Raw genomic sequence first — 23330 nt, 5'->3', positions numbered from 1 at the left:
TTTAAAAATATATATATTTTATTGATTTTTTACAGAGAGGAAGGGAGAGGGATAGAGAGTTAGAAACATCGATGAGAGAGAAACATCGATCAGCTGCCTCCTGCACACTCCCCACTGGGGATGTGCCCGCAACCAAGGTACATGCCCTTGACCAGAATCGAACCCGGGACCCTTGAGTCCGCAGGCTGACGCTCTATCCACTGAGCCAAACCGGTTAGGGCAGTTAATTCCCTTTTAATGTGCATGAATTTCATGCACCGGGCTACTAGTATTAAGATAAAATAGTAGGGAAAGTCTATCTGCATAATCATATTCTATACTCACAGGCAAAAATGGCCCAGCTTAGAGAAGTGGACACATTGCTATCAGAGGTCCAAAGAAGTCCAAGTTCAGAGAAGCAGAGGTCCAGAAAGAGTGGGGAGTAGAATATTAATGTTCATTATCCATAATTAAAAGCCTGGTGCACTGGAGGGGAGGGGGGGCGCTGTTGGTCCCTCAGCCTGGCCTGCACCCCCTCTCAGTCTAGGACCCCGGGGAGCGGGCCTAAGCCAGTAGGTGGACATCCCCCAAGGGGTCCTTAGCACTGCTGCGGAGGTGGGAGAGGCTCCCGCCACTGCCCCTGTGCTCGCCAGCCATAAGCCTGGCTTCTGGCTAAGCAGTGCTCCCCCTGTGGGAGTGCACTGACCACCAGGGGGCAGCTCCTGCGTTGAGCGTCTGCCCCCCGGTGGTCAGTATGCATCATAGCAACTGGTCGTTACACCGTTCAATCAACTTCCAAATTATTATATAGGATAATTTATTAAGTGCTATGAGCTGTTTCTAAAATGGCTTCCATTGATTCTTCCCTCCCTGTATCCATTCCCTCATATAATCTTGCCCCTTGTGGGTTGGCTGGACCTAGGGACTTTGCTGTAATGAGCACAAATATGCAAAAGTAATGAGGTGTCACTTCTGAGATTAGGTTATAAAACAGCGGTTCTCAACCTGTGGGTCGAGACCCCTTTGGCAGTCGAACGACCCTTTCACAGGGGTCGCCTAAGACCATCCTATTTACATTACATCGTATTTACATTACGATTCATAACAGTAGCAACATTACAGTTATGAAGTAGCAACGAAAATAATTTTATGGTTGGGTCACAACATGAGGAACTGTATTTAATGGGCCAGAAATTGAGAACCACTGTTATAAAAGAACATGATCCACCCTCTCCCTCCCCCTCGCCCTCCACCTCCTCCTCCTTCCTGATTCTGACCCTCCTGCTTCCTGTTACAAAGATCTTGGGATTATACTGTACCCACCTGGATAATCCAGGATTTTCTCCCTATCTCAAGATACTTAATTCCATAATATTGGAGTTCCTTTTTTGATTAAGAGACATATTAGGATGTGGATGGGGAGGCATTATTCTGTCCTCCACTCTCAACCTTTAATGTTCCATGTGATCTGGCCCTATTTCCTGTCTGAACATTTGCCTCAATGCTCCTGCTCACTCACCACACTCTGGCCACACTGGGCTTTTCCTATGTCTCAGATGTACCAAAGTCTTTCCCAACTTAGGGCCTTTGTACCCGAGTTGCTTCTGTCTAGAGAACACTCTGCCTCCAGATCTTTAAGGCCAATTCCTTGTCACTCAGGTCGCAATAAAATGTTACCTCTTACATTCTGGGGCTCTGATGTACAGTATGGTGACTATAGTTAACAATACTGTATTATATTCTTGAGAATTGCTGAGAAAGTAGATCTTAAATGTTCTCATCACACATAAAAATGTAATTATGTTGGGTGATGGATGTGTTAACTAACGTTATAATGGTTATTTAAACTATATACATGTATGAAATGAAATAAAAATAAAATGTTACCTCATCAAAGAGGTCTTCCATGAACCTATATTGTTTCTCATATCAACCTGTTTTATCACTTTCACAGTATTTATCACTATCAGAAAGTATCTTGCTCAGTTAGTTGTTACTTCTTTAATATAACTTCTGTGAGAAAAGAAGGCCCTAGTTTGTCATGTTCATGTCTATGTGCCCAGGGCCTAGCATAATGCAAGAGACTCAGCACCTACTCAGATATTTACCAGATAACTAAATCAGATTTAAAAAAGATATTTGAAGTTTGATTGCTTACCATGGAGAAGGAAGTATCTAAGATGAGCCCTGTGTTCCCATGAGGAAGAACTGGAGGAATGAAACTGTCATTGACTGAAATAGAGAATTCTGAGAGAGAAGGACCAAATTTAGGGGGGGATCATGTCTTCAGTTTTAGATAACATTCAATGTGAGGTCCTGTGAGACATCCAAATGGACAAGTAGAAAAGGCAGTTGACTATTCTGCTTTTTCAAGAAAGAATGAAACTGAAGATAAAGGTCTAAAGAGTTAGAGAATGCAGAAAGTCACCTGGGGAGGGACAGTGATGACCTTCCCATGACAACATGCCTCTCACTAAGGACCTCCTTCATTCCTCTCCAGAAGAGGAGAAGAGAAAACACAAGAAGTGCCTTGTGCAGAGCCCCAATTCCTACTTCATGGACGTGAAATGCCCAGGATGCTATAAAATCACCACTGCCCTTGGCCATGCACAAACAGTAGTTTCGTGTGTTGGCTGCTCCATTGCCCTGTCAGCCTACAAGAGAAGAAGCAGGGCTTACAGAGGAGGCGCCTTCAGAAAGAAGCTGCAAAAAAAGCACCCCGAATCAAGATGAGTGGAGAACCATCCCAATAAACATATTTTGATTTTTTTTAAAAAACTCACCTGGAGAGGGAGAAAATACAGTAGACAGTGTGAAAAGAAAAGTGGACTGAAGATAAGGCTAGCACACCTCCAGCATTAATGGTTGGGAAGAGAGGGGCCTTTAAGAAAGTAGCTAGAAGGGGAGGGGGAAGCCAGATGATTTTGGTGTCTCTGAGTCCTAGAGAAAAGTCTTTTAAGGATATTTACCAAGAAACAAAAGGAAGAAATTCTAAAACTGAACTACTACCTCCTCACACAGTACAGCTGTCTGTCTGTGGTTTTGCTTGGGGGGAACTGCTTTGTTAATTACGAGGTGTACCGGTTAATAATGCAGGTTTTTTCCAATAGATGGAGTTACAGATATGTTGATATATATGTGATTTAATATGCATGCTATTTTGTTGTATTGACAACAAGCTTCAAAACTTCATATGTCAAATTTTCTGAAGGTGTTAACATCATAAATATTTTTACACTTAAAAATGTCAAATTTCGTGCCAAAAAAAAAGAGCATTTGCGGGAAGTTTTAATTCATTACTTCATTTTGAAGAAAAGTGCCACTGAATACTTTGGGAAGCTTATGGTGAACACGCTCCATCTCAAGATACTTGTGAATGCTGGTTTAAATGCTTTAAAAGTGATGATTTCGATGTGAAAGACAAAGAACATCCAGGTCAACCGAAAAAGTTTGAAGACCAACAATTACAAGCATTATTGGATGAAGATGTGTGTCAAACTCAAAAACAACTTGCAGAAAGATTAAACGTTGCTCAGCAAACAATTTCCGATCGTTTACAAGCAATGGAAATGATTTTAAAGGAAGGAAAATGGGTGCCACATCAACTAAACGAAAGACAAATGGAAAACCAAAAAGTCATCAGTAAAATGTTGCTTCAATGGCATGAAAGTAAGTCTTTTTTGCATCGAATTGTGACTGGCGATGAAAAGTGGATTTATTTTGAGAATCCCAAAAGCACAAAATCATGGGTTGATCCAGGTCAACCATCAACATCAACTGCAAGGCCAAATCGCTTTGGAAAGAAGACAATGCTCTGCGTTTGGTGGGATCAGGAAGGTGTGGTGTATTATGAGCTTCTAAAACCAGGTGAAACCCTTAATACTGATCGCTACCAAGAACAAATAATCAATTTGAACCACACTTTGATTGTGAACTGACCAGAATGTGCCAGAAGACACGGCAAAGTAATTTTGCTTCATGGTGATGCACCATTACACACTTCAAAACTAGTTGAAGACACGTTAAAAGATCTTGCCTGGGAAGTATTAACCCACCCGCTGTATTCACCAGACCTTGCTCCTTCAGATTACCACTTGTTCCGATTGATGGCACACGCACTTTCTGAGCAGCACTTCCAAACGTACAAAGAAGTGGAAAATTGGGTCTCTGAATGGTTTGCCTCAAGGAAAGTTCTATTGGGACGGATCCACAAATTACCTGTAAGGTGGGGGAAATGTGTAGCTAGCAATGGACATTACTTTGAATAAAGCAATTTTGATGTTTCTCTTGAAATTATCGTGTTTTCTTTGATTACAAAATCCGAATTATTACCCAGTACACCTGGTAAGTGGAGTGTTGCAACAAGGGGTGCCAAACACAGGAAGACAGAGAAGAAAGGCAGTCACCTGGCAGTCACAGGCTTCCGTGACCAAGCTGTCAGGGTTAGGGAGGGCAGGGTATGGAATGGTACAACACAATAATGGCATTTTTCAAAACCCTTAGTCTACTGGGTGACTCTGCTACTCCCCACTAATATCTATGGTTCCAAATGAACACAGATCATAGTGCCCAGCTGCAGAGGCTGGAGGAAAAGATATGCCAGGGAACAAAAATGAGGCATGTGATAGCTGAGTAATGCCCCCCCCTCCCCCGCAAGACATCCACATCCAAATCCCCAGAACTTGTGAATGTGTTATCTTATATGGTAAATGCTCTTTGCAGATGTGTTTAAGTTAAAGAGCTTGAGATGGGAACATTATCTTGGATTGAAGGCTCTGTGATGATGAAAAAATGATATGATGCAGGCCACAAGCCAAGGAATGAGCACAGCTTCGAGAAGCTAGAAAAAGCAATGGATTCTCCACCATGTGGACACCTTCATCTTAGCTCAGTGAGACTTCTGACCTCCAAACTCTAAAAAAATAAGTTTTGTGTGGTTTTTTTAACCCAGCAAGATTATTGTGATTTGGAAATAGGGAAGTACTTAGGGCACAGATGAAAGAATCTTATGAACTGTATCAGTGCAACAGACTGTAGCAGGTACCCCAAATATGTACTTAGTATAGCATTCTAAGTTTTAAAAAATCTTTCTGTCCTCACCACTCACTTTGACTAAAGATACCTATAGGTTTGATGACCTCTTCCAGCCCATTCACTGTAGGAAGCCACCACTATGCTTAGAGGGGAAGCTTGACCAAACTGATCATATGTGTGGTAGGGCCTGGGGACGGGGGGGAGGATGGGAATGGGAACGGGTTGGAAGGGGTTAACAGGGGGTGGGGAGGAAGAAGGACCTATGTAATACTTTCAACAATAAAGATTAAAAAAAACACAACCTGATCATATGTACTTGTCAAACTACACACCCATATCTATCAATGAAAAATCACCAAATAAATGGGGGAAATCAAAGTAGGGTAACAGGAAAGAAAAGTAATTGGAAGAAAGATCCCCAGTGGACTACATTAAAAATAAGCCCTATACTATACTATCCAAATCAGATGATTTTGGTCTCAACATTTTTAAAGACATCCATTATCAGTTCACCACATCAAACCCCAAAAAACATGACATCTTCCAAAAATCCTTTTGATAAGCAATGATTCCTCTCAGATCAATTGAATAAAAGCAGAACTTGAAATTACATTTACCACATGGTCCTGAAAGTGCTTATCTTCCAATAAAATTAAATTTAAATCCTAATGTCATAAAGTCCTTAATGATTCTATAGCATTTAGTCAGTTGACATTTGGGAATCTCCCCCTCCCCCACAATTCCTCCTTTGAAAGTCCCTTTAGTAAAATCTTCATGTTAGTAAACTCTTTCAGTTTTCAGTTATGATTTTTATTTCACCTTGCTTTTTTCAAAATATTTTTGCCTTGATATGTCTAGGTTGACAGATCTTTTCTTTCAACACTTGTTTGAAGATTCATTTTTATTATATTCTGGCTTACATTTTTGGTTTTGAGAAGTCTGTTAATATTATAATTATCATTCTTTGTCCTTTCTCTCTAGATGCTTGTAAAGATCCTTACTTTTCCTTTAATTTATTTCCTAATAATTTATCTAAAATGGAGATATATAATTATATAGTTTCATTATATATCTATATATATGCCTAATATGCAAATTGTCCCCACAAGAGTTCAACTGGGAGACTGATCACTTCCTATGATGTGCGCTGACCACCAGGTGGTGACATGGAATGAAGGAAGGCCCCAGTCGGCAGCCAGCAGCTGGGGAATATCAGCCCTCATTGCAGGCCAGGCCTAGGGACCCTACCCATGCATGAATTTCATGCACCAGGCCTCTAGTAATCAATACTAATAAAAGGGTCATATGCTAATTAGACTGACAACTTCCGAACATCCTTCCAGTCCTTCCGGACAAAGCCATGGTGGCGGGGGCCGAGTCAGAGGCGGTTAGGGGCGACCAGGCCAGCAGGGGAGGGCAGTTAGGGGCAACCAGGCAGGCAGGGGCAGTTAGGGGAGATCAGGCAGGCAGACAGGTGAGCAGTTAGGAGCCAGTAGTCACGGATTATAAGAGGGATGTCCAACTGCCAGGATCGGGCCTAAACCGGCAGTCTGATATCTCCTGAGGGATCCTGGAATGGAGAGGGTGCAGGCTGGACTGAGAGACACCCCCCCATGCAAAAATTCCGTGCACTGGGCCTCTAGTTATATAATAATGAAGGATGATTTGCCCAGCCAGCATGGCTCAGTGGCTGAGCGTCAACCTATGAACCAGGAGGTCACAGTTTGACACATGCCTGGGCTGCAGCCTTCATCCCCAGTATGGGGCATGCAGGAGGCAGCCGATCAATGATTCTCTCTCATCATTGATGTTCTATCTCTCTCTCCCTCTTCCCTTCTTCTCTGAAATCAATAAAAAATATATTTAACAAATAATGCAGGGTGACAGAAAAATTTTAAATGTAAAAATGTTTTTATTGATTGATTTTATAGAGAGATAGAGGAAGGGAAGGAAGAATGGATAGAGAGGGAGAGGGGGAGAGGGAGAGAGAAGCGTCAGTTTGTTGTTCTACCTACTCATGCATTCATTGGTTGCTTCTTAATATGCCATGACTGGGGATTGAACCAACAACCTTGGTATATCAGGACAATGTTCTAATTAGCTGAGCTACTTAGCCAAGGCAAAATTCTTGTATTCTTAAATTTTTATTTTATATATACTTTTGGATATGTTGTGCTTCCTAAGTCTATAAAGTCATGGTTTTCTGCCATTCTGGAAAACTTGTAGCCCTTCTCCCTCTTATATTACTGTCTTTTACTTTCTCTACAATCACCTACCTTCTGGTTCTCCAACTGAGCATATATAGCAGACCTCCTCATTCTAACTTTTATACCTCTTACTATTATTATATAATTAAGATATATAATAAAAATTTGTAATTATAAATATCTCTCTGCTTTCTTGCTACTCTCTTCTGGTATGTTTTAAAGTTCACTAATTCTGTTCAGCTGTATCTAACTTGCAATTTAAGCCATTAAATCCACTGAGGTTTTTATTTCAACAGTAACATTTTTAGGAATTCCATTTTCTATACAAATCTGTCTATTCACTCTCAATAATCTCTAACTAAAGCTCATCTTTTATATCTTGACTCATTTCCTCTCTAGTTTCTGATTCAGTTAACAAGCTTAGGAAGGTGTTCTCTGATGTCATTATATAAAAGTTGTGTAATAATAACATAATTACTCTGAGTTTATTTAAACCCCTTCAGCATTCCACAATGGTTCCAAAACATAAATAAAATACAAAAAAATCTGAGAATGTCACATTTCATACAAAAGTACAAATTAATAATGTCTAATGAGTGTCCAGGAATGTGCCCCATCAGCATCACAGATACAGAAGGGAGATAAGACAAACACAATGCTTTAAGTTTCAAGTCCATCACTTGGAGAGACTGACATTAAGCAATTAATAACAGTTATTTTAACTTGCTTTTTAGCCAATTTTCTAAAAATAAATATCCATATGTAAACAAAACAAAACTGAAATTAATTAAGTTAATGAAAACCAGAAGCAGGAAAATTTTTTTTGTATATACCACCTCTAACTTTTCTTTCTTTAAAATTTTTAATCTCAGAATCCTATGCATAGCATAGAAACTTTATTCTATTTTCCTTATAGTTTTATATTTTAATAACTGAAAAAAAACAAAAACCCTGCTAGTTAGGCTTAAGTAGCAAGATGTGGAGGCCAAAATTGTGGATTCAATGGCATTTCAAGTGAGGCCAGGATTTTTTAAAGTACAGGCTGGGTGGTTCAGTTGGTTGGAGCATCGTCCTGTACATCAAAAGGTTGTGGGTTCGATTACCAGTCAGGGCACATGCCCAGGTTACAGATTTGATCCCCCAGTCGGGGCATTTACGGGAGGCAACCAATTAATGTTTCTCTCTCACATCAACGTTTCTCCCCCCCTCTCAAAATCAATAAAAATGTATATATCCTTGGGTAATGATTAAAAAATATATAAAAACAATAATTATAATAAAGTAAAGGTATGTCACCTCACTACAAAGAAAAACTAATTTGGCTGAGTCATATATATATATATATACACAAACTTTTTAACAGGTATGTTATTAAAAGATTATGCTAGAACCAAACTTTTTAACCATACCATATTTTAAATTAGACAAGTGAAGTAAGTATTTTATGGAGTCCTCAGATGAACAAATCACTATACATAGTCTGTGTAAATCTGGATCACGATATCATATGCTTACACTGCACTCCTATGATTCTATTCATTTTATATAGTCTTCCTAATACAGGTTTTCTATAGTTTTGTAGTATATTACCTTTTTGGCTTGTCTTATGTTTTACTCCTGTCATGTTCCAAAAAAGAGCCTCCTGGGAAAGAGAATGACAGAGAGTGTCTGGCCTGTCTCATGCAGTTATTCAAAAACCAAATATCTTTCCATCGAAGTACCTCCACTGTCCCCTAGCTGCTTAGACTCCTTCCCTGGTCACAGTCAATAATTTTGCCAAAGAAGTAGTCATCACTATCCCAGAAGCACAAGAGAGCATGTGCTAACATCTTTGCAAATTTCACCAAGGGCCAGAATAAGATGATGCAATGTACTTTCATTGACCTACAGAGAGAATGATGTCACAGACTTTGGCAGCACAGTTTCATGAACTAACAAGATACCATACTATCCTATGAATTCTAAGAACCCATTTTACCAAAATATGAGTTAGGACCTCAATATACCATGGACATTTTTTTAGTATAGCAGAATTAAGTAAAGTTGGTGATTTACAAATACTATTGGAACTGTATGAAAAACCTCATAAAAAAGCTAGACATTATTCAATCCTCTCCCATTTCTGATTTCTATAGAAAGCTTAAAAAGCAATATGCAGCACATGCATAAACCTTATTTCATTCTAGACTCTTGCTCCGCCATAGAAACACAGGTATTTTGTTTCTACTTTGGCCAAAGTAGCTACTGTTGAGGTAATCAAGACTCTATTATACCAACTCAGATTATGTGAGTATAACAAATATTTGCCAATGAGAGGTAGCAGAAATTACTTGTTCCAGTTAAGATGAAATAATGCTTTTCATCAAGTTCCAAAGAAGAAAAATAAATCTAATAAAATATTAAAGAATGCTGTATTAAAAAAAAACTTTGAGTTACAGAAATTATACCAATTATATTACTGATTGGCTCCTCATATATCTAATTACACGTTTGCCAAAAAATGAGGAAAACTAGCAATAAATTAGTCTTACTCTCTACAATTTTCTTTTAATCACTGACAACTTTAGTAGTTTATTCAAAGTTATTTATTTTATTGAATGAGCATGCCATTTTATAATTACTACTAATAACTACAACACCAACAAATATTGAATGCTTACTCTTGCCAGACACTGTTCTAGGTACTTCATGTGGGTTAGCCCCTTTAATGTTTTCAGTATTATGAAGGATTATGGATTGTCTGTATATAATTAGGTTTGTTTGCAAGAAAATAAAGTTTTTTAATAGATTAAAAAATATAATAATCAAGAGTTGGGGGCAAGATAGTGGCAGAAACTCCTTTCCAAAAAGAGAGTAATATCATACAGGGGAGAAACTTGTTGGAAGTAGAACCAATGTGAGCAGAATAGGAGTATCAGAGATACAGGAGAGAGAATATTCAGATTCAATGGAGGGGGAAACCAAGAACAGATCTTATAAATAAAAAAGTGGTAGCTACATCGAGAGAGCTTTTTAAAAAAATATGTCTTGATTTCAGAGAGAGGAAAGGAAAAGGATAGAAACATCAACGATGAGAGATAATTATTGATCGGCTGCCTCCTGCACGCCCCCCACTAGGAATCGAGCACGTAACCAGAGCATGTGCCCTTGATCGGAATTGAACCCAGGACCCTTCAGTCTGCAGGCTGATGCTCTAGTCACTGAGCCAAACCAGCTAAGCTAATCAGCTTTTAATACCTTACTATTAAATATAGGCAGAAGACCAAGAATCACATCTAATAAAAGGGTAATATGCAAATTAACCATCACTCGCCACAAAGATAGCGGCGCCCATAGCCACAAAATGGCAGCGCCCAGTCCCCTCAGCCTCGCTGGAGTCCCCCAGGCCTGGGAGGGCTGCCGCTGAGAGTGGGCAGCGTGAGCAGCCTGGCAGAATGCTTGCTTCGTCGCCGTGGCAACAAAGGGCCTCTGTGCAGCGGGCGCAGAGTAGCCGGGACAGGGTGGGACGCTTGCTTAGAGCACAGGCCTGGAGAGGAGATAGTGGGCCCGCCTCCCACTGAAGCAGCACGGCTCCCTCCTGGCACCCTCGCTCACTTATGCCTCCCGTGGAAGCATCGTGGCTCCCGGTGGCGCGCCGCGGTTCCTGCTGGCTCCCACGGAAGTGGCGGGCAGCCTACCGCGGAGGGCTGGGAAGCGGCAGTGGAGGGCCTCGGGAGGTGCTGGCGGTGCTGGACGCTGCAGGGCGGGGTGGCGCCACAATAGCTCCTGAGCGGGCATGGTGCCTGAAGCCTGGCCCAGGCCCCAGGGTCGCAGCCTCCCCCCACGGCTTCTGCAGGGCTGGACTGCCACTCCTCCCGCTAAAGAAGAAGGCACAGGTAAAGAAGAACACGGAGGTGGCCAGCATGAGCGTGCAGCTTGAGATGAAGGCTCTGTGGAATGAATTTTATCAGCTGGGCATGAGGATGATCATCACTAAGGCAGGTCAGGGCTCCCCTCTCCCCGCTGCAACCCTCCCCACATGGCACCAGTCTCGGGCAGAAGGCTTTGGCCCAGTCCACCTGAGTGAGACTGAGAAGCGGGATGGGGGACAGCCTGGCCACCTGTGGGTCCTTCTCGGCAGGGGCCAGCTCCTTCGCTCTCCGAGTCCTGGCTCTAGGACAGCCACCTGGCGCTCCAGGCTGAAGGGCACTGCTCGGGAGGCCAGGAAGGCAGCGGAGAGAAACCCTGTGGTCCTGCCGCCCGACCAGCAGCCCAAGACCCAGCACCACCAGAAATAGACCAGCTCAGAGTACACTGAGCTTGGGGGGAAGGCAGCTGCAGGTGAGGCACCTTGCCACCAGCCGGCTCCCAGTGGATCCCACCTCAAAGAAAACTCAGTCTTTGGTTCCTTAGTTCAGTCTCTCCCAGCTAAAGAGGAGCAGCTGGGCACATTTTAGGGGAGAATTAAGACTGAAACAGTGTGTTCTGTTCTGTGGAGATTGCTACGGAGTTGTCTTAGGCCTAAATTCCTGGTGATTGTGGGGCCTGGCTCTGCCACTGGGGCCCGCATTTTCCAATTGGCCTGTATTTGTTGTAAGGGCCCAAAGAGAAGAAGGGGAACACATTTTTCAATGCAATGGATTTGACCAACAGACAAAGGCGAGTGCTGGGCTGTGTCTAATGTACACACAGAGACACCAGCTCTGAGTCCGCCTGGCCAAAGGGAGCTCAGGGCCTGTTTGCAGAGCCTTCTGGTGGTTTCTGTTTCCTTGCTGAGGCCATCCTCCCTGGGAAGCCTGGGCCCATGCTCAGCTCCAGCTCAGTGGGTCTTCTCCAGGCCCTCCCACAGGCCAGCCCCACCCCTGATTGGCCCCCCAACCCCAATCAGGGGCAGGACCAGCTGCCAACCTCCTGTGGTCCCTCCCCACCGGCCGGCCCGGCCCATCGGGTTGATGGGGGCAGGCCGGACCCCACCCATGCACGAATTTGTGCACTGGGCCTCTAGTTGATAGATAATTGACAAAAACTTTCAACAAGGTAAACACTAAGTAGACAAAAAATATTTAGAGAAATTAAGGATTGTGAACAAAACTAAAGATAATCCTATATAATAAAGAGCTAATATGTAAATGGTCATCACACCCTCACACCATCACACAGTATCAGCTCAGACACTCAACACTGGGGAGAGAGGAATGGGGACCAGCCAGGCAAAAATGAGCTTGTGAGAGAGGAATGGGGACCAGCTGCGGCCCGGGAGAGGGACAAGCCGCCCGCCCTGCAGTCCCAGGTGCTAGCAGCTGGGGCTGTGGCCCAGGAGAGGGACAAGCCACCTGCCCCACAGTCCTGGGCACCAGCGGCTGGGGCTGCAGCCCAGGAGAGGGACAAGCCGCCTGCCCCACGGTCCCGGGCACCAGCAGCTGTGGACTGGGCGAAGCCGCCCGCCCACGGTCCCCTGCAGCTGCGGCCAGCCCGGACGAAGCTGGCCCGGGGCCTGGGTGCCTGTGGTGAGTTAGAGGAGGGAATCCTGGGTGCAGGGTGAGGCAGGAGCAGTTAGAGGAGATCATGCTGGTAGGGAAGCAGTTAGGGGAGATCAGGCAGGCAGGCAGAGGTGGTTAGGGGTGATCAGGCAGGCAGAGGGGTTAGGGGTGATCAGGCAGGCAGAGGGGTGAGAAGCCAGCAGTCCCAGATTGTGAGAGGCAGTCAGACATCCCCCGAGTGGTCCCGGATTGGAGAGGGTGCAGGCTGGGCTGAGGGACCACCCCCCCTCCCCTGCACGAATTTCGTGCACCGTGCCTCGAGTTTAAAATAAAAAAGCTTCTGCACAGCAAAAGAAACTGACAGCAAAATAAAAAGGTAATCAACCTAATAGGAGAAGATATTTGCAAACACCACCTCTAATAAGGGGTTAGTACCCAAAATATATAAAGAACTCATACAACTCAACAATAAAACAAACAATCCAATTTAAAAATAGGCAGGGGACTTCAACAGACATTTCTCCCAAGAAGACATACAAATGGCCAACAGATATGTGAAAACATGCTCAACTTCACCAATTATTAGTAAAATGCAAATCAAAACTACAATGAGACCTCACACCTGTTATAATGGCTATTAAAAAGTCAAGTAATAACATATATTGGAGATGTTATAGAGAAAAAGAAACCCTCATTCACTGCTGGTGGAAATGTAAACTGGTAAAACCACTATGGAAAACAGTATGAAGGTCCCTAAAAAAATTAAAAATAGAGTTATCATATAACCCAGAAACCCCTCTTTTGAGTGTCTACCCACAAAATTTGAAAACCTTTATATATAAAGTTATATGCACTCCTATTGTTGGGGTCCAGCCCCAGCAGGTCCATGGGTTCCCAAAGGTGTGGACGGAGTCGGCAAGGAAGGAATTACACGGAGACAGCGTTCAGTTGATCAGCATAGCCAGGTTCTCCAGTCAGGTTTCTATCTTTATTCTCCTGTTACATCTGTATTTATACCATTTGATTTTAAGCCTATCCATTCTATTCCAAAGGTTAGGGCTAGTTTGTTATCTCCATTCCAAGGTCACTACTCTACTGTTCTGTTAAGCTACAAGGAAGTAACTGAAGGAGATTATCCTAAGTAAAGATTATGTAACCTAAGTGTGATTGTTCGTAGTTAAGGTGATTAGTTAAGGAGTTTTACTGATTTATTCCCTTCCTTAGTCCTGTTAATCCCTAACTCCAGGGGAAAATCCCCACCTGGGGAAACAACCTTTCTCAGAGAGGTGACCCTGGTTAGAACACATAGCTCTAAGAAGGGGAGCAAACATATTAAGAACAGTATGCCATATACGCCAGGTCCCTTGAAACATATGCTGTGCGGATGTTTCTTCCCTGCAGCGACTGTGTCAAGCAGCAAGGATGGACCGGCTTCCGGCATCCTATGTTCATTGCAGCATTATTCATGGTGGCCAAGACATGGAAACAACTGAAGTATCCCTCAATAAATGACTGGATAAAGTAGAAGTGGTACATATATACAATGGAATACTATTCACCCAAAAGAAAAAATGAAATACTGACATTTGCGACAACATAAATAGATCTTGAGAATATCATGCTAAGTGAAATAAATCAGATGGGCAAAATCAATAATCGTATGATTTCAATTATATGTGGGGTATAAACTGAAAACAACAAATGAAAAAGCAAGACAAACAAAAACTCACAGATACAGATAATAGTATGGTGATTACCAGAGGGTAAGGGGAATGGGGAAGATGTAGTAAAAGGTGTCAAATATAAGGTGACAGAAAGAGACTTGACTTTGGGTGGTGAACACAATACAATACACAGATAATGCATTACAGAATTGTACACTTGAAACCTATATAATTTTATTAATAAGTGTCACCCCAATAAATTTAATTTAAAAAAAAGAAACCAAAGACATTCTACTAGGCAACCAGGAACATCTTGATTTTAAAAACACAGAACCAACCAGTCAAACCACCTGGGTTCAAAGCCAGCTCCACCACTTAACTGGTTGTGTAACCTCAGTCACAGAAGTACGTTGTTCTTCTAAGCCCAACAATGGGGATAAAGATTAGTGTAGCTCTATTACGGTTCCTGGAAGAACCAAACAAGGTATTCAGAACTTTGAAAAGTACAGGGCACATAGCAAAGAATCAATAAGTAGGGTTTTTGGTTTGTTTGGATGTTGGGAGATTTGTTTTGCTTTAATTATTCTTAGAAAGACTCTATAGCAGTGATGGCAAACCTATGACACGCGTGTCAGAGGTGACATGCAAACTCATTTTTTTTGGTTGATTTTCTTTGTTAAATGGCATTTAAATATATAAAATAAATATCAAAAATATAAGTCTTTGTTTTACTATGGTTGAAAATATCAAAAAATTTCTATATGTGACACGGCACCAGAGTTAAGTTAGGGTTTTTCAAAATGCTGACACGCCGAGCTCAAAAGGTTCGCCATCACTGCTCTATAGTGTATCATGGAAAAAGGAACAGACACAAAAAGTCATTACAACTAATAGTTTGACAGAAAAGTTTTTAAAATTAAATAGAAAGTAGGAAAGTAAAAGTTGAGGATCTTTTAAAAAGCAAAAGCAGAAGAAAAAAATAGACTACTAATCCAGAAAGACCAATATAAACCTAAAAGAACTTCCAGAAAGATGGAAAAGAGCTAAAGGAAGGAAATTAACAAAGAAATAACAGTGGAAGAACACAAGTCTCCAAACTGAAAAGGCCCACTGAACCCAACCAAGTACTACAGTGCGAATGAAGAACCCCGGACACTAACGCATATTGTTTAATATCTGCCCAGCCCACGCATACCTAGTCAATTCTTAAGCAGCCTTCAGATCTCATTTAACTAGCTCAGTAGTTACTTCTTTACAAAACATTCCCAGAATGTGAGCCAACCCCTCCATTATATGGTCCAAATATCAGAAACTTGTCTGTATCTGTATCTCAGTTATAATTTTACACTTATTTACGTGATTATTTTAGTACTGTTCAAGAATCATGTGGCAAAAACCACCATGCCTGTTATTGACCATCATATCACCATCACCTAATATAATGTACAACAAGCATTTACGTACTTTTTTATACAAATGAGCCATATAATAAAAATTCCTGATTCCTTGGAAACACAATACATTATTAATCATAAATACCTCTACCACAAAGTATTTGGCTCTTTACAGGACATAAGGGAATTTTACAAGTTTTTCGTATTACCTTGGCCTGAATTTGCTTCTTTTTGTTTTTCATCCATAATGACATAACTGACAAGTTCCTTGAACTAATTCTCAGATTTCATAAAGGAATGAGCACCATCTAGTGGAAAATTTAAAAGTAATGAGGCAATAATCTAAATTTACTAGGCATACAATGGTGACCTATCAAATATTTATTTAAATTAAAAACCAAGATGTGCATCAACTTTGTCAAGTAATGAAATCAAATTTTATCATCTGTATAATTTATAACATACCAATTTAAATAAAATCTATATATTAAAATGTTTAAAACTGGCAGTTAACACCATTTAATTGAGCTTTTAATGAAATGAAACAGAATTGGAAATGAAAGAAAAAAATAATTATAAGCTGCTATACTCCCAAAGCGCAAGAGAAAAGTTATATTGAAAACACTAATTGCATATGAAATATACAGTTTGATATGTTAAAGGAAATTTTTTAAATTAGGGAAGTTCTTTATCAGAAGATAGCACATGTATGTGTTATACTTTGATATTGAAAGCCATTGCTTGTTAGGCCAAAGTAATCTCATGAAATTTAGTAAGAAAAAGGAATATAATATGTTATATAGTTGTCTTCCACTTTATTAGTGAAGAGAGAAAACATTAAGTTAGAGAAGGTAGGATCCAGAATGGCACACTCTACTGCTATTATATTACACAGGAAAAATCACATGAAATACTAAAACTTTACAATAAATATCACCTATTCTTAAGCCTTGCCATAGCAGTTAGGTGGATGGTGCATGTCTATCAAAAAAGAAAATATAAAAATTACAAAATTTTCTCAACAAATATTACATTTTTACAGTGCAACTGTCAGATCAATAGCAACCACTTAGAAATAACTAAATTCCGGTATATGCAAAAAATTAAACTACACCACCAACTTATACCATACACAAGAATAAATTCAAAATGGACAAAGAACTTAAATGTAAGTGGTGAAATTATAAAATTCCTAGAAAAAACACAGGCACTAAAATCTCAGACACCTCTCCTAGTAATATTTTTTGCCAATATATATCACAGGGCAAGGGCAACAAAGAAAAAAATGGGACTACAATAAATTAAAATGCTTCTGCACAGCAAAAGAAACCATCAACGAAATGAAAAGGGAACCCACTGTATGAGAGAACATATTTGATATCAGCTAAGGAGTTAATTTCCAAAATATATAAAGAGTGTGTACTACTCAACACCAGGAAGACAAACTATTCAATTAAAAAACTGGCAAAACACCTGAATAGACACTTGACCAAAGAGGACATACAGATGGCTGATAGACATATGAAAAGAAGCTAAACATCACTAATCATCAGAGAGATGCAAATTAAAACCACAAAGAGATATCACCACATACCTGCCAGAATGGCTACCATCAATAAATCGACAAACGACAAGTGTTGGCGAGGATGTGAGGAAAAGGGAACCCTAGTACACTGTTTGTGGGAATGCAGACTGGTGCAGCCACTGTGAAAACCGGTATGGAGTTTCCTCAACAAATTAAAAATGGAACCCCTTTTGACCCAGTGATTCCACTTCTGGGAATATATCCTAGGAATCCCCAAGTACCAATCAGAAAGAATATATGCACCCCTATGTTCACAGCAGCATTATTTACAATAGCTAAGATCTGGAAAGAGTCCAAGTGCCCATCAATAGATGAGTGGATAGTAAAGCTGTGGTACATTTATATAATGGAATACTACACAGCCATAAAAAGAAGGAACTCTGCCTTGGCTGGTGTGGCTCAGTTGGTTGAGCATTGTCCCATGCACTAGGTGGTAACAGGTTCAATTTCCAGTCAGGACACATGTCCAGGTTGCAGTCCCAATCCCCAGTAGGGGGCATGCAGGAGGCAGCCAATCCATGTTTCTATCTCCCCCTCCCCCACATCCTGCCTCTCACTCTAAAATCAATAAAAACATATTTTTTTAAAAAAGAAAGAAGGAACTCTTACATTTTGTGACAGCATGGAAGGACCTGGAGATTATTATGCTAAGTGAAATAAGCCAGTCAGTGAAAGACAAATACCATATGATCTCACTTATATGTGGAATCTAATGAATAAAAAAAACTGACGAACAAAATAGAAAGAGGCATGAATACATAGAACAGACTGACAGCTGTCAGAGGGGAGAGATATGGGGAGACTGCATAAAAGAAGGTGAAGGGATTAGCCAAAGAACATATATGCAAGACAAATCGTCACAGACAATAGTGTGGTGATGGCCAGAAGGAAGGGAGGATGGGGGCTGGGTAGAGGTGGGCATGGGGACATCTGTAATAAAGTAAAAAAAAATAATAATAATAACTAACTTCATAGAATTCTAATAATTGCATTTATTTTAACTTCTGTATCACTGAACACTATTTGAAAAATAGAATTGAAATGTAACATAGTGGAGGTTCTTATTAGAATTATATAGATTAAACTTAAACAACTGTTTGGTAATAAAAGACCTCCAAATCTTAATGGCTTCTAACAATGAAGGTTTATTTTCTATAGTCACTACATATCCTCTGGGAACTCTGCTACACATCTTCACTGCCAGACCCAGGTGGAGAGAGCTTCCACCATCTGGAACATCACTATCACCACTGGGTGGGGATGGAGTGGTAAAGAGATGAGGCCAACTGGCTGCCTTGCAGTGACACACACATCACTTCCATTCACATCTTCTTGTTTTGCTAATTCTTATCTTAGGTTATTTTTTCCCATTGCTTTTTAAGAATATGTTTATTGATTTGAGAGAGAGAGAAAGAGAGAGATAATAATATTGATTGGTTACCTCCCATATGTGCCCTGACTAGAGATTGAACCCACAGTCTAGGTATGTGCCCTGACAGGGAATCAAACCCACAACCCTTTGGTATAAGGATGACACCCCAACCAACTGAGCCACCAGGCCAGGGCCCCATTGCTTTTTAAAGAGAGTGGAAGGGAGCAAGGGAGAGGGAGAGAGAGAAAGAGAAAGTGAGAGAAAGAGAGAGAAACATCAATGTAAGAGATACATCAATTGGTTGCCTTCTGCAGGAGCCCTGACTGGAGCTAGGGTCAAACCTGCAACCCAGGTACATGTCTGACTGGAAAGAAAAACCTTCAACCCTTCGGTTCATGGGCCAACACTTTAGCCACTGAACCACACCAGCCTGGGCCCATTCACATTTTTTTGATCACCATAACTACCTTAAGGTAAAAACCATAACATAATGTAACCTTACATGTGCCTTTACAGCATTACCTAAGCAAGATAGGTGGCAGGCAGAATAAAACAATATCTACTTTTTTCAGAGTGAATCATTTGAAATTAATCAATTTTACATTTATACAATTTTAGATTTTTTATAATAAACTTGCATTAATGTCTTGGTTCACAGAATTACAGTGAAGTATTTTAAATAACATTTTAGAACTTTTAAAAGAAGTTAAGTTGGCCTGGTTGGCTTGGTTCAGTGGTTGAGTGTAGACCTATAAACCAGGAAGTCATGGTTAGACTCTGGTCAGGGCATATTCCCAAGTTGCATGCTCAATCCCCAGTGTGGGGCATGCAGGAGGAAGCCAATCAATGATTCTCTCTCATCATTGATGTTTCTATCTCTCTCTCCCTCTCTCTTCCTCTCTGAAATCAACAAAATATACATATTTTTAAAAGTACTTAATTTGAAAATGTTAGATTTTCTAAATATTTCATATGAAAATGGAAAAAATTATAAAACCAATTTAATTCAGTTTTTCCCTTTGAGAGGGCATTATTTCAAAATCACGACCACCACAAGACAACCCTTAATCCCACTATCTTTACTGACAATATAAAATATTAGCAATAACTTTGATTTTAAAACAGGTGAATAAAAAAATCTTTATTGTCATCTATATGTAATAAAGATGATGCAACTTATGTAATAACTTCAGTTAACTGAAACTGATTTTAAAATAATTTATAAATAACCTTAATATTTCAACAGGCAAATCCAATGGGATGTGAGCACCAATTACTATGCCCACAGCAGGCACTCAAATATTTGTGAAATGAATGGAAAACAAACTGGGCAAACACAGCCTGGAAAAGAAGGTGTTTCTGTCTCCTTTAATAGCAATCTCCCTTGAACACCTACTACTAGTATACTTCTAGGCAATGTGGAATAACAGGGCTAAGTTATACACAGATCCTACCCAAAAAGAACTGTACTCAATGAACAACTATACCCATAATTACACTAGGTTCTAAAAATACGTTATATAGATATTACAACCAAATGGGAACATTAAATCAGTACACACAGTCCCAGAGAACCCTTCTAGAGCCAGCATATAAAAACACCAGACCACACACGCAGCTAAGGACTACACACATCTCAACTCTAAAACACGCTCTCCTTAAGACCCACTGAGCTAAGGACTGTGCATTGGATCGAGGGTCTGTAAAAATGCTTGCATCTTCTGCATTTAAGACAGAGATTCTACACTGCTAACAAACCTACTTTAGAGGGCAGATTGGCCCCTCCTGCTTGCAGTCAAGTCCTGTGGAGACAGACACAAACTGGATCTCTTGGAGCTTCAAGCAGGTTGCTGAAAGCCAAAGGAAGACAGTTTCTGATGGTGGTTAGCACCTAAGTACCTCACGGAAGCCCAGAATTGGCAGATAGAACAGTCAGCCAGTCATCAGAAGAGTAGGACTCAAAGTGAGCTCCCATGGGGCATTACACTCAGCTGAAAGGAATGCCAATTCACCTTTTTTATCTTCCTCTTTTTTTTTCTTTTCTTTTTGTTCTTTTCTTTTCCTTTTTTTATTTTCTCACTTTCCTTTCCTTTTTCCTTTTTTATTTATATTCTTTACCTATCTGCTTTATTGAGTTATTATTCCAGTTTCTATTATTTCATTCATATACTTAATTTTCCTCTTCCCTTTTCCTACACAATATTTTTTTTTCCCTTTCTCTCTTTTCCTCTTCCCCTCTTATATCATCTTATTTCCTTTTTCTTATCTTGGGTCTATCTACTTTCTCCTGTATTTTCCTTTACAAAACTTTTTTTAAACTTTTCTTTCCTTCTTCCTTTATTTTAAACCATTTTACTTCCCCTATCCCCCTAATTCTTTATTCATATTTTCTTTATTTCAGTTCTGGATCTACATATTCTTTTTTCTTCTCTCTACCCCAGTGTTTTGTTTGTTTGTTTGTTTGTGGGGGTTTTGGGGTTTTTTTTTGGTTTTTGGTCTTTTTTGTTTTATTTTTTGTTTGCATGGGGTCTTTTGTTTGGTTGGTTGTTTTGTTATTTTTCTCCTCGTGTTTTTTTCTTCCTTTCTTTTCTTCTATCATTCTTGCTCTCATTTCACTTTCCTAATTCTCTTTTCTCTGGTGGTTGCTTTTGCTGGTGCTACAGAGGACTTGTCTATGTTCTTCTTTTGTTTCTTCTGTTTCGTGGTTTTTCTTTTTGCATTTTGTCCTGTTCTGTCAGCACCTCCACAGCAGCTCACTTGACATGATCAGGGATGAGCCACATAGTCATCCCATCTAAGAGGAGATTCCATCCATGAATGGGATAATACATTCAAGACCCAACTATAACAGGGGAACCCAAATAACTCAAGCAAGAGACTTTCCTAGAGCAACCAGCTCAGGAGATCTAAGAGACTGCACCACTGGGTCCCACAAAACACCTACTACATAAGACCACCCCAAAAAATCTGGGAGGCATAGTAGTTTGACCTAATACATAGAAACAAATACAAAAGGACAGCAAAAATGGGGAGAAAAAGAAACAAGCTCAAAATGAAAAAAAAGGTAGAATTGCCAGAAAAGGAACTAAATGAAATGGAGGCAAGCAATTTATCAGATAAAGAATTCAGAGTAATGGTAATAAGGGTGCTCAAACAATTCAGTGATAACTACAAGCAACTTAATGAGAATTACAAGGAAATTAATGAGAATATTAAGGGAGTGAGAGCTACACCAACATGAAAAGAGAGGGTGAAAGAATAAATAAGAATCAATTGGAAATGAAGAAAACAACTGAAATAAAGAACACCTTGGAAGGATTCAACAGACTAGAAGCAGCTGAGGACCTAGTAACTGAATTAGAAGACAAGGGAGAAAAAAACACCCATTCAGAGCAGCAAATGGAAAACTATTTAAAAGCAGGAGGAGTCTTTAAGGAAGCCTTGGGACATGAAAGGCAACAACATTTGCATCATAAGAGTGCCAGAAGAGAAGAGTCCAAGCAAAAAATAGAGAACCTGTTTGGACAGAAAATGGCAGAAAATTTTTCTAACCTGCCATTGAAGGACAAAGTCACTCAAGTTCAGAAAACACAGACATTCCCAGTCAAGATGAACCCAAAAGACCAATATCTAGGTACTTAATAATTAAAATGGCAAACATTAAAGACAAAGAAAGAATCTTAAAGGCTGCAAGAGAGAGACAGGAAGTTAACTACAAGGGATCTCTCATTAGACTGTCAGCTGATTTCTCAACAGAAACACTTCAGGCCAGAAGGGAGTGGCATGAAGTATACAAAGTAATGAAAACCAAGGGACTGAACCCAAGACAACTCTATCCAGCAAGGCTATCATTCCAAATCAAAGGTGAAATAAAGAGCTTCACAGACAAAAAAAAGACTAAAATAATTTATTACCACCAAACTGGCACAGCAAAAAATGCTAAAGGGGCTGTTGTAAGAAGAAAAAGAGAGAAAGAGAAGAACACAGGCATAAAGAACAAGAATGGCAACAAATAAGTACCTATCAATAAAACCTTAAATGTGAATGGCTTACATGCTACAATCAAAAGGCATAGAGTAGCTGAATGGATAAGAAAACATGCCATATATATATATATATATATATACACACACTGTCTACAAGAAACCCAACTCAGAACAAAGGACTCACACAAAATGAAAGTGAGAGGATGGAAGAAAGCCATAACAAGAGACAAGGAAAGCCACTTCATAACACTAAAGGGATTGATAAAACAGGAGGATATAACTCTGGTAAACATATATGAACCCAATATAAGAGCATCCAAATATATTTTTAAAAAAATTCTGGAGAATTTTAAAGGAGAGATGGACAGCAATGCAATCATAGTAGAGGACTTCAACACCCCATTGACATCACTAGATAAACCTTCTAGACAAAAAAAGAAAACAGTGATCTTAAACAACACACTAGATCAGATGGAATTAATGAACATTTACAGAAAATTTCACCGTAAAGCTACAGAATATACATTCTTCTCAAGTGCACGTGGAACATTTTCAAAGATAGACCACATGTTAGGACACAAACTAAATCTCTACGAGCTCAAGAAGATTGATATCATATCAACCATCTTCTCATATCACGATGGCATGGA

The 23330-nt window shown here is 40.1% G+C and overlaps 1 protein-coding gene across 1 annotated transcript in view; it reads right to left on the bottom strand.

Annotated features, from left to right (window-relative positions):
• Positions 1–16691, bottom strand: part of MPP7 (membrane palmitoylated protein 7) — a 159817-nt gene extending 143126 nt beyond the window's left edge. The window contains exons 1-2 of the mRNA XM_023746378.1: positions 16675–16691; positions 15947–16045 (exon numbers count right to left, since the gene is read on the bottom strand). Coding sequence (XP_023602146.1) covers positions 15947–15991 — 45 coding nt within the window. The 5' untranslated portion in view covers positions 15992–16045; positions 16675–16691. The remainder of the gene's footprint in view (positions 1–15946; positions 16046–16674) is intronic.
• Positions 16692–23330: the final 6639 nt, after the last annotated feature.

This window comes from Myotis lucifugus, unplaced genomic scaffold (assembly GCF_000147115.1).
Source record: "Myotis lucifugus unplaced genomic scaffold, Myoluc2.0 scaffold_668, whole genome shotgun sequence".
Classification (NCBI taxonomy): Eukaryota; Metazoa; Chordata; class Mammalia; order Chiroptera; family Vespertilionidae; genus Myotis; species Myotis lucifugus.
This window is presented reverse-complemented; position numbering and strand designations above follow the sequence as displayed.